The sequence below is a fragment of the Coregonus lavaretus genome, assembly GCF_964263955.1.
Source record: "Coregonus lavaretus genome assembly, chromosome: 28".
Classification (NCBI taxonomy): Eukaryota; Metazoa; Chordata; class Actinopteri; order Salmoniformes; family Salmonidae; genus Coregonus; species Coregonus lavaretus.
Genome location: NC_140015.1, coordinates 9,985,215 through 9,997,442, shown reverse-complemented (window position 1 = coordinate 9,997,442; position 12,228 = coordinate 9,985,215). Strand labels below are relative to the sequence as shown.

General features: G+C 43.7%; 1 protein-coding gene across 1 annotated transcript; it reads right to left on the bottom strand.

Annotated features, from left to right (window-relative positions):
- Window positions 1-11,470, bottom strand: LOC311104123 (MBT domain-containing protein 1-like). The gene is made up of 17 exons (XM_084145793.1): window positions 11,292-11,470; window positions 10,079-10,280; window positions 9,766-9,899; window positions 8,459-8,573; window positions 8,166-8,248; window positions 7,183-7,300; window positions 6,747-6,881; window positions 6,246-6,334; window positions 4,230-4,464; window positions 3,931-3,986; window positions 3,725-3,829; window positions 3,459-3,606; window positions 3,201-3,283; window positions 2,616-2,850; window positions 2,070-2,141; window positions 466-660; window positions 1-222 (listed from the first exon to the last, which is right to left on the bottom strand). The coding sequence occupies exons 1-17, from the start codon at window positions 11,310-11,312 to the stop codon at window positions 98-100; spliced, it is 2,151 nt and encodes a 716-aa protein (XP_084001919.1). The 5' UTR covers window positions 11,313-11,470; the 3' UTR covers window positions 1-97.
- Between the last annotated feature and the right edge of the window lie 758 nt (window positions 11,471-12,228).

The window sequence follows — 12,228 nt, the reverse complement described above, 5'->3', positions numbered from 1 at the left end:
CTCTGGTGCTGTGGAGGGAGAGGGAGTGGACTGGCTCCTTCTTGCCCCCAGGCTGGCCCTCTGTTGGTGGGTGGGTGCAGCAGTGCCCCATGGAGGGTCAGGGCTCCTGCTTGATGTAGTAGCTGCCACTGGAGCCGTTGCTCTCCAGGTCGGAGGCTGTGCCCTGCGGGAAGGTGAACTCGTCCGCCTCCTGAACCTCCTCCTTCAGCTGCAGCGTCACCCCTTGGGAAGGGAAAGAGGGACAGTAGAGAAGTAGGAGAGATGGGGAATGAAAATACATTAATTATAAAACTCAGGAGATAAAGGAGAAAATAGGTTGCCTTGTTCAATATGGTTGATGTTGAGATGGGGTAGAGTACTTGGTCTACTACACCATTCTGTTTCAGTAGAGGACATCCCTACCCAACTACCATGCTTAACATGGGTTTCTAATTTGAGTTCAGTTGGCGGGGTGGTTTAGGTTACCTGGCTTTCCATTGGGGCCGAGTTCCTGGGCTGCCGAGGGAGGCTGTTCGGTCCCAGAGGCAGATGCTGGCGTGGGAGGAGATGGGTAGTCTGGCGGGGTCATGTTCTCGTCTCCAGATAGGTTCCTCTGGGGCACTCCACTCAATGCCACCCCCGACAAACTCACTGGCCTCTTACTAATGGGGATCTTCCTCTCTAAAAATCCAGTCAAAGGTAAAATGGTTAATCAGCTCTGCTGTTGCCTTCTCATGTTTATTTTGCCTTTGCTCTTTTTGACGTGTGACTACTTCAAATCAAATCAAATGTTATTTGTCACATGCGCCGAATACAACAGGTGTAGACCTTACAGTGAAATGCTTAGTTACAAGCCCTTAACCAACAATGCAGTTTTAAGAAAAATAAGTGTTAAGTAAACAATAGATAAGTAAAAAATAAAAGCAGTAAAATAACAATGCAAATAGTCCGGGTAGCCATTTGATTAGCTGTTCAGGAGTCTTATGGCTTACGACCTAGACTTGGCGCTCTGGTACCGCTTGCCGTGCGGTAGCAGTGAGAACAGTCTATGACTAGGGTGGCTGGAGTCTTTGACAATTTTTAGGGCCTTCCTCTGACACCGCCTGGTATAGAGGTCCTGGATGGCAGGAAGCTTGGCCCCAGTGATGTACTGGGCCGTACGCACTACCCTCTGTAGTGCCATGCAGTCGGAGGCCGAGCAGTTGCCATACCAGGCAGTGATGCAACCAGTCAGGATGCTCTCGATGGTGCAGCTGTAGAACCTTTTGAGGATCTGAGGACCCATGCCAAATCTTGTCAGTCTCCTGAGGGGGAATAGGCTTTGTCGTGCCCTATTCACGACTGTCTTGGTGTGTTTGGACAATGATAGTTTGTTAGTGATGTGGACACCAAGGAACTTGAAGCTCTCAACCTGCTCCACTACAGCCCCGTCGATGATAATGGAGGCGTACTCAGTCCTTCTTCGGTTACTTATGTGTTATTAAATCATTAATAAGGTACAATTTAAATATTCAAAACTAGGTAAAAATGTCTTAGAAATTTAAATTATTCAGGAAAAGCTTGATGTAATGTCTGGCATGACTAACAAAGACTGAATGAACACAAAAACCAAGCATACTATAAAAAGATCTGCACTATGTGCCTACATAATCAAATAATTTGTATTTTATTGCAGTCATTGAAGATTTTTCTTTAGCCTGAGGTCTCATCCTCTAATAACAGCTTCACACTGGTATGAAAATCCATCCGTTGTAGGAGGGTTTTGACTTGGTTTCAATGCTCTGTTTTGGTGTGAATAGAGATGCCCGCAGAGCAAGAACCGTGAAGAGCTGTGGCAAGTGCAGCTTTGCCCTTAAATAGAGAGAGAAAGAGGGAAAGGGGAGGGTGCAGTGGAGGAGGCGGAGGCACAGGGGCAGAAACGAGAGGGGGAGGGTGCAGGGGGAGGGGTCTGAGGCACCGGGGCAGAAACGAGAGGGGGAGGGTGCAGGGGGCGGGGTCTGAGGCACAGGGGCAGAAATGAGAGGGGAGAGGCAGAGGATGCAGGGGGAGGGGGCTGAGGCACGGGCGAAACGAGGGGACAGATGACCCACTTTTCTTTTGGCCTTTGTACTGCTGGGATTTCTTCTTCTGTTTTGTCACACTCGGAGGGAGCTCTCTAGAGGCTGAAAAAAAGCACAAACCAGAGAACAACTCATTCATTCATACATTCGTGCAGCACAGCTCGTCTCACCTCATTCAAAAAATGTTTCCTACATTACTAGAATTAGTTTCAGGTTAAAGGTTTGCGTTAAAGTCGCAGTGTTTTGGTTATCTGAAGGTTTCTGTTTGTGTTTTGGTTAAATTAAGTTTGATGTTTTGACTGTCTCTCTTGGTTGTTTTTGTTTTGCATTTGTTTATTGGCAGTTGTTTCAAAGCAGTTCTACCTGTATTGGTAGTTTTGGTAATTTGAGAGATTACAGTCAAGGTCATTTGGGGGATGATGCTTATGAAAAATCTGATTTAGTTTTCCAAAAGGTTGTTTTGGGCTAGACTAGAGCGAGTTCAGACCTTGCACTAAGAAAATGTATCTTGGTCCATCTTTATCTTTGTTAATAAATGCTGAAAAATACCAATAAACAGAATATAACAAAACTCACGTAGCACAGCTGGTGGCTGTAGCTGGTAGCCAGTCAGTTGACACCAGCCCACAGGGTAGAGGTCAGGTGATTCACAGTCCACCCACTGATCATACTCGTCCTCCCAGCCGTCAAAATGGATGCGCAGCAGTCTATGTACAATACGTGTCACTGTGGCAACACACACCAGCCGGGGCTCCATCAGGTCCACAGCCTCCAGCTTCATGCCAGGGCAGAACCCATGGTTTGGAACCTCCTTCAGAGTCAAGAAAAAGAAAGGAACATTCAGCTGGTGGACTCAGCGAATTTCTCATAACACTACAACTACAAGCAAGCAACATTGTACATTGGTGGGCTACTAGTCTTTCTTAACTTCACTGAACTGAGAGAAATCAAGGAATTTGAGAAAGGCAAAGTGCATAAACAATCAAACTTCAAATAGATGAAATCCAACAGGTGAAAAATGTAAAGGGTTACTTAGACAAGCAAGTAGTTGGTTTAGACAACAAATTCAGTCTAACAACTAACAGACTGAGAACAAAAGTAGAGAGCCAAAATGACCTAACAGGCAAAATAGCTAGCAGACCAAAAGCTGAACAAGGTTACCTTGTTAAAGAGCTTCACCGGAGCTGCCACTGAACCCGTTTCCCTGAGGTAGTCAAACCATCTGAATGGGAGTTTTGTGTACCCTGCAGAAGAGACTTACTTATTGAGGCTACAAGTAACAGCAACTGGCTGGCCAATTTAAATATCCACTGTGAGGTGAGAATCAGTGGTGTGCACTCTCTTGATACTACAAATAAACTCAAATAGACAATTGTGATGATACTTTTACCAGACAATGTAATGTAATTCAGTGTGTACCACGTGGAGGGGTGAGTTCAATTGTGTTGATTTCACAGAATCCAGCAGGAAAGATAGAGGGAGAGGTGGCGTGATAGCAGAACCAGTCAGAGCCATCAGCCGCCTCGGAACCATCAATTCCGATCATGAGGTATCCATCCGCCAAGACCTGGAAGAAGAGAAGGCAGGCAGAATGTGTACAAATTTGTTACATGTGCAAGTTTATTTGTCTTTATTTTCCTGATTTCTCTGTCAGTCATATTTCTCATCACGATTATAGGGCTTACCTTTCTGACAGTAGCAACACAAATAGCGGATAGATTCAGAGGGTCAATAGCCTCTAGCTTCATGCCATCTTTAAACCACTCCCCGCTCTGGTCAACATCCTTCACCTGAGAGAGATTGTGCCACGTTTCAAACAAATGTCAAAGACCACAAAAATATTTGAATCAACTGAGTCAAGTGGCAGATTGAAACATTTATTTGAACTCACCTTCGCAAAAAGCTGTCCTGGGGCATCTACTTGGCCATCAAGTTTCTTTGACACATCTGAAACAATAATATTAAACTTTGTCACACCAAAATAAAGAAAGAATATCTGTCATTGATGGACAACAATCAAACCCTACAACTCAATATAAATCATACAGAAACAACTCTAATCTTAAAGTGCCTATAAGTGTTTCACCCATGTTGAGATTTTCTGGGTCCTTAAACCCCAAACAAATCTTTACCCTTATGTTTAAGACCCAAGTGCCTAGTCCCGCGTGCCCTCCCCAAAATGTCACTGACCAGATCTCTTGAAGCGGTGTCCGATGCCGCGGGACCAGCCGATGCTGTGTATCAGTGGGCTGTACATGTGGCACCAGAAGTCGTCCGAGCCGTCCTCGCACTCCTCGTAGACGAGCCGAAGCCGACCTCCGATCACCTGCTCTACCAGGGCCACCCGCGTTCGGCACAGGTGAGTCTTATCCACCACCTCCACACGCATCAGCTTCTTAAAGGGGAACTGCATGCTCTGCTGAACCTGGGGAAGGGTGAGGAGGTGAGGATTCTACAGGGTTACTTGACAATTCAGTTAGGCATTATAGAATATGTCACAAGTGTACAATACAATAATACATGCAATGCATGTTTGTCCTGGTAGTGCCATAAGGTTATTAGTGTTGCATTTATGGACATAATACAAACATATTCTTCTTCTCACATTTATATTTGATGCATATTTGTACTATGAGTGAGGTGTTGGGAGTTTCTTGTGATGTACAGTCGTGGTCAAACGTTTTGAGAAGTATTGGTCTTCACAAAGTTTGCTGCTTCAGTGTTTTTAGATATTTTTGTCAGATGTTACTATGGTATACTGAAGTATAATTACAAGCATTCCATAAGTGTCAAAGGCTTTTATTGACAATTACATTAAGTTTATGCAAAGAGTCAATATTTGCAGTGTTGACCCTTCTTTTTCAAGACCTCTGCAATCCGCCCTGCCATGCTGTCAATTAACTTCTGGGCCACATCCTGACTGATGGCAGCCCATTCTTGCATAATCAATGCTTGGAGTTTGTCAGAATTTGTGGGTTTTTGTTTGTCCACCCACCTCTTGAGGATTGACCACAAGTTCTCAATGGGATTAAGGTCTGGGGAGTTTCCTGGCCATGGACCCAAAATGTCGATGTTTTGTTCCCCGAGCCACTTAGTTATCACTTTTGCCTTATGGCAAGGTGCTCCATCATGCTGGAAAAGGCATTGTTCATCACCAAACTGTTCTTGGATGGTTGGGAGAAGTTGCTCTCGGAGGATGTGTTGGTACCATTCTTTCTTCATAGCTGTGTTCTTAGGCAAAATTGTGAGTGAGCCCACTCCCTTGCCTGAGAAGCAACCCCACACATGAATGGTCTCAGGATGCTTTACTGTTGGCAGGACTGATGGTAGCGCTCACCTTGTCTTCTCAGGACAAGCTTTTTTCCGGATGCCCCAAACAATCGGAAAGGGGATTCATCAGAGAAAATGACTTTACCCCAGTCCTCAGCAGTCCAATCCCTGTACCTTTTGCAGAATATCAGTCTGTCCCTGATGTTTTTCCTGGAGAGAAGTGGCTTCCTCGCTGCCCTTCTTGACACCAGGCCATCCTCCAATAGTCTTCGCCTAACTGTGCGTGCAGATGCATTCACACCTGCCTGCTACCATTCCTGAGCAAGCTCTGCACTGGTGGTGCCCCGATCCCGCAGCTGAATCAACTTTAGGAGACGGTCCTAGCGCTTGCTGGACTTTCTTGGGCGCCCTGAAGCCTTCTTCACAACAATTGAACCTTTCTCCTTGAAGTTCTTGATGATCCGATAAATGGTTGATTTAGGTGCAATCTTACTAGCAGCAATATCCTTGCCTGTGAAGCCCTTTTTGTGCAAAGCAATGATGACGCCACGTGTTTCCTTGCAGGTAACCATGGTTAACAGAGGAAGAACAATGATTTCAAGCACCACCCTCCTTTTAAAGCTTCCAGTCTGTTATTCTAACTCAATCAGCATGACAGAGTGATCTCCAGCCTTGTCCTCGTCAACACTCTCACCTGTGTTAACGAGAGAATCACTGACATAATGTCAGCTGGTCCTTTTGTGGCAGGGCTGAAATGCAGTGGAAATGTTTTTTGGGGATTAAGTTCATTTTCATGGCAAAAAGGGACTTTGCAATTAATTGCAATTCAACTGATCACTCTTCATAACATTCTAGAGTATATGCAAATTGCCATCATAAAAACTGATTTGTGTCATTCTCAAAACTTTTGACCACGACTGTACAGTTGTAGCTCACCTTTGTGGAGAAATCAATAGGTAGAGTCTTTGCTCCTGTTAGGCATTTCACGAGAAACGCTTTCCAGTTGGTGCACTTGTTCTGAATGGCTAAGGTGAAACAGTCAGACAATGTTTGGCAAAGATTTGAAATTATTCTCTCAAACCGGTCAGAAATTATAAACGACTGAACACTTGCCCCACCACTTGTAGCAAAGCATATATCCTTATCTTGGCAAAACAAAGTGCAGTACTATAATTTGTTTTTATTACCTTTCATAGAACAGACTATGCATGCCGTATACATAACAAAATACAGTACCTTGTTTAAAGAATACTGAGCAGTGATTTGGTAACCTTGAGCGTAATGCATGAAAGGTGCTTTTAAAAATAAAGCCATTATCATTATTAACCTTATGGCCACAAATTCATAGACTCATACTGATCGATGAGCACTGAATTGGTAGCCTTGTGGCCACAAATTTCCTGGCTGTGTTTTCTAAGTGACTCTGTTAAGTCTTACATTTGGGAGGAACCAGGGGCTTTCCTCCTGTTGCACACCAGCCCACCGGGTGGATGTCAGGGACACAGATGTTACACCAGAAATCCCTGCCAGAGTCACCATCAAACCCCTCGTACCGTAGTAGTGCCTTAAAGCCTGCGAAGAGAAACACAGCGGTGCTTTAAGATGAGGAAAACCACTGAAACGTCTTTGTGATTTTCTGATTATCCCCCCCCCCCCCCCCGAAATACCTTTAAAAATGAATCATAGGAGTATTGCGGATGAGAGAAGTGTCTATGTTTCCAAGCATTGTGTGTAGGCTACATCTAAGTGTAACATGTCCATGTGTAAACAGAGTTTGATGAAAACGATGAATGCGGAGAAAGTACACCGTCATCTATGAATCCAACCAGGTGCATTTTAGAGTGAAGAGGATTCTCTGGGGCTGCTTTGTTACCTGCTAATTTGATAACTCCTGCTATCCAGTACACCTTAATTGGAAGGCCGCTGTCTGTATTGGGCACCTCTACCCTCACCCCTTCTGCAAGGTCACCCCAAGAAGTTCCCATGGGAACCTAAGGCAGAGAAGACAACACTCGGGATCACACGTTGAACATAGAGAATGACATCATCACATCATGACAATACAAATATATCCCCTCAAAAAGGACTGCTATTAATTTCAACAACCAAACATCATGGCAAGCTAATATTCTTCATTGTCACCTATCCTGACAATTAGTGCACCTTCAACAATGTAAAAAACAACAAAAAATATGTTTTATTTTCACATACACCAGACAGGTGTAGTGAAATGTTGTGTTTTACAGGGTCAGCCATAGTAGTATGGTGCCCCTTGAGCAAATTAGGTTTAAGTGCCTTGCCCAAGAACACAGACAGATTTTTCACCTTGTCGGCTAGGGTATTCGAACCAGTGACCTTTCGGTTACTGGCCCAACGGTCTAACCGCTACACTACTTGCCACCCCAGAGTTCCCCCCAGAGACAGAATGACACCGTATTTCCAAAACATCCAGAAGAGCTATTGTGGTGAAAAATGACCTTTGATGGGTCAATAGGGATGAGGTATATTCTAACATACTTGCTCTGTTGAGTTTCGTTGTACTGGAGCATAAAAAGTCTTACAAATCAACACATTCTAATTTCTAGAAGAATCTACTTCTTTATTACAAACAAGAAAGGCCCAAGCTGAAATTCAATGACTTCGTATTTATTGTAATATTAGTCCCTTAATAAGTACTCATCATGGGAGGCAACCAATAGATGCTTGCATCATTTATCCACTGAGTGTGATCTCTACTTTAAAAGTATAATGTTAGTTAAGATATACCATATTGGCTGTGTCTACATGTTCTGACTTCCATACACTGTCACTTTTCATCAGCAACCCTTTGGAGTGTGTGAGCTGAGCATTGCTTACATGTTTGAAACAGCCGACAGGTGCCCCGTTAATGTCGCCGGTGCCTATGTAGCGTCCCCAATCAAAGCCTTTCACAGGAATCACTGCAACCACCACAGGTATCGTCAATCAATGACTATCTTATTATCATCACCTTCTTTATTTACAGTGAGAAAGATATAATCTCAATCTAGTCCTAGAAGAATCATATTTGAAGACTATTGCACCTATACTGTAGTAATTTGTAATGGTTGTCATTTGTAATTGGTAATAAATGCATTTTCACGTGTCATGGACTTTTACATGGAACTTACCGGTTTTTGACTTGACTTGATTCTGTTGGTTGGCTTGGTACTGGGCATAGGCAGCCAACTTTGCCATGAGAGGCTGCTTCTGTAATACTTTAGCCTTTTTCGTTGGTGGTTTACCCTTTGAAAATAATAATAAAATAATGAATACTGAGAGAGATGGAAGAAGAATCATACAAGCCAGGCAGGTTACCATTGTCCCAGGTTTATTCGACAAAAGCAATGTTGCAAAATAAATCATTGCAACGTCTGTAATGGAAATGGCAGATATAGGATACATTTTCTAAAGATCAATAACATTTTTATCAGTTCACTTATTGTGACAAATTAAATGATGGAAACTGCGTTTTTCGAATAAATGATTGCCAAATAATTTTGAAGGTAAAAGGGGCATATTATCATTACGTAGCCATTGCTTGCAAAATAAAAACTATAGAAATAGTGTTTTTTTTGCAGGACAAGGATTGTCCTGACTTTCAAGAATGCCTGAACTGCTTCGCCTTGCTTTTCTGGTTGGCTGGATGCAAGTTTCACCATGGCACGGACCGTTGAAATACGTTGGAACATGAGAATTATTAGAATATGGCAAATATTAGTAAATTATTGCAGTATATCCATGCTGGCTTTCGCGGGCTACCTGAGACATTAAACACATAGGTGGGAGGGCATCCAGGCTGTCAGCAATTTATTAATGCGCAATTTGCCTAAATGGTTAATGGAAACACTTTAACCACGTAAAAAAATGTTTTCTTCAAATTTGGGGTGTGACATCATTACGTCCAACTGTTTTTATCGACAAGATAGTTAAATGGAAACGCACTGTAGCAGGCAATTGTCGCATCTATTTTCTATACAAACTTTCTAAATGTCACCAACAAAAAAATCATTAGCCCAGTTAATGGAAACATAGCTAATTATAGAACACAGAGGATGATACACAGAGGAAGGAACTTAAATTAAATAAATACAACCTGTTTTCACACCTTTTCAATGTCAATTCAACTTAAAAATTGTGGTTATAGAGGAACATACCATTTTTATTTTATTTATTTAACCTTTATTTAACTAGGCAAGTCAGTTAAGAACAAATTCTTATTTACAATGACGGCCTACACCGGCCAAACCCGGACGACGCTGGGCCAATTGTGCACAGCCCTATGGGACTCCCAATCACGGCCGATTGTGATACAGCCTGGAATCGAACCAGGGGGTCTGTAGTGACGCCTCAAGCACTGAGATGCAGTGCCTTAGACCGCTGCGCCACTCGGGAGCCCAAGCACAATAGAAGTAGACTTAGTGTAGTCTGCTGTTACCTGCAGTCTGGCCAGTATGCTGGCTTTTTTAGAGTTGGATGAGTAGCTCCTTGAGCAGGATACACTGCAGAAGCGCTTGGTTTTGGAGTAGAAAGCATCTCTCACTCCCACCATCCCACACATCTCACAGGTGGCTGAGGAGAGTGAAACACACACACACACACACACACACAGACAGACACACACCGAGGTGTGAGTACTGTTCAGTCAAAGAGATGGCCATATAATAGAATGCTAAAATCTCAGTTCAACCCTGTAATAACACCATCAGCGGTTATGTTCAATAGGCAGAGGCAGCCACTGTATTACTGACCCATTCCTGCCTTCCCATCGGGGTAGGTGTAGACCTGGCCGTTGGTCTTGATGATGGGCAGGCTAGCAGGGAGGGAGGGCACCTCTTCATCACTGTCCTCGGAGCTGGAGCTACTGCTGGAGTCCTCACTGCAGCTGTCATAGCCATCAAACATCCCAAACGAGTCCCGCCTCTTCCTTTCTGAACGAACAGTCCGTTCAGCCTGTAGGAGAGAGAGGATTGTGTCAGCTAGAGCTAGCACAATGCAGTCACATTTACCCGCACGCCACTACAGGTGGTTGCTTCGCATGATAACCTACTGCTGATCATTTTTCTGATAACTGCAAAGCAATCACTGCATCCATAAACCTTTTTAGATAAGCCTACATATAGAGGTTCAAGAGAATATGTAGGCTATATGCAACACGGACAGAATTCAGATGAAGGTGACTTTGAAAGTATAACATGTCAATTCAATAGCTACATACCAATTAATTAATCTATTAATAGCACTGCATTGAACCAACATGGAAATTGCTCAGAGCTCAACATGTTAACCAATTTTAACCGTAACACCCACCACCACATATCTAGTGGTAGCTCACCTACAATTCTCACACTAAAATAAGTCTATGTTCTCATTTATCAAAACAGCGACATATTGTGACAAGCTACAGTACATGCCAAACGCTTTGCACTGCAGTAACAGATAGCTAATGTCATCGGTGGCGCACCGCCCCCTTTCTATTCAGAACCTCTGTTGCCAAAGCACAACATTGAAATAACAGCTGCACGCGCTGGCTCATGACCTGATATCCCAGGAATTAAAGTCGGCAAGACACCCCAATACAGCACCAAAAATCACTGCAGTGCGGTCTATTTAACATGACGGGCCTGCCTTCTTGCAATTATTTGCTAGCCAGCTAACGTAACGTTAACGGTAGCTGCTGGATCTTGCACCGTTATACAAGCGGACAAGCTGCCATAGAAGGTTGGAGGGTTGTTGAAGAAGCAGCACAACAGCTTGCCAACAACAACGGTTAGCTTTATAAAACAATTGAAAGGCAGGCAATGCTGGGAATAAAGCTGCCTGTCTTATTTTCTGCAGCTACAGTAACTAGCTGGCACTACTACTGCCTAGCTAGCTAAACTAGCTGCTGCAGTTTGACAACCACAACAAAGAGGAAATAGGATTACACCAGATATTTACATAGAACACAATAATAGCGCTCACCAAATCTCTTGCGTTTTCCATCAGCCCTTCATGCAGAGCGTTTTCTATTTTCTCTTGATACAGTGGCGAGACAGTGAAGAGAGGAGGTGTTAATGGTAACTTAATATGCAAAAATAAACTCCACTTGCTAGCTAGCTAGCTAGCATAGCATATCAACAAAATTATCATATTTCAAACGCGCAGGCGCAGAGTATACCCGATATTTCCTGATTGGTCAAGAAATTATTCTTCATCTGTTAAGCATGCAGGTTTAGCCAAGTAATAGTACTTTACCGCCATCTACTGTACTGTATGCATCAAAGTAAATACACTAGATGGATGTGCACACCTGCTCGACGAACATCTCATTCGAAAATCATGGTTATTAATATGGAGTTGGTCCCCTCTTTGCTGCTATAACAGTCTCCACTCTTCTGGGAAGGCTTTCCACTAGCTGTTGGAACACTGCTGCAGGGACTTGCTTCCATTCAGCTACAAGAGCATTATTGAGGTCGGGCACTGATTTTGGGCGATTAGGCTTGGCTCGCAGTTGGCGTTCCAATTCATCCCAAAGGTGTTCGATGGGGTTGAGGTCAGTGCTCTGTGCAGGCCAGTCAAGTTCTTCCACACCGACCCCGACAAACTATTTCTGTATGGACCTCGCTTTGTGCACGGGGGCATTGTCATGCTGAAACAGGAAAGGGCCTTCCCCAAACTGTTGCCACAAAGTTGGAAGCACAGAATTATCTAGAATGTCATTGTATGCTGTAGCGTTAAGATTTCCCTTCACTGGAACAAAGGGGCCTAGGCCAAACCATGAAAAACGGCCCCAGACCATTATTCCTCCTCCAACAAACTTTACAGTTGGCACTATGCATTGGGGCAGGTAGCGTCCTCCTGGCATCCGCCAAACCCAGATTAGTCTGTCGGACTGACAGATGTTGAAGTGTGATTCATC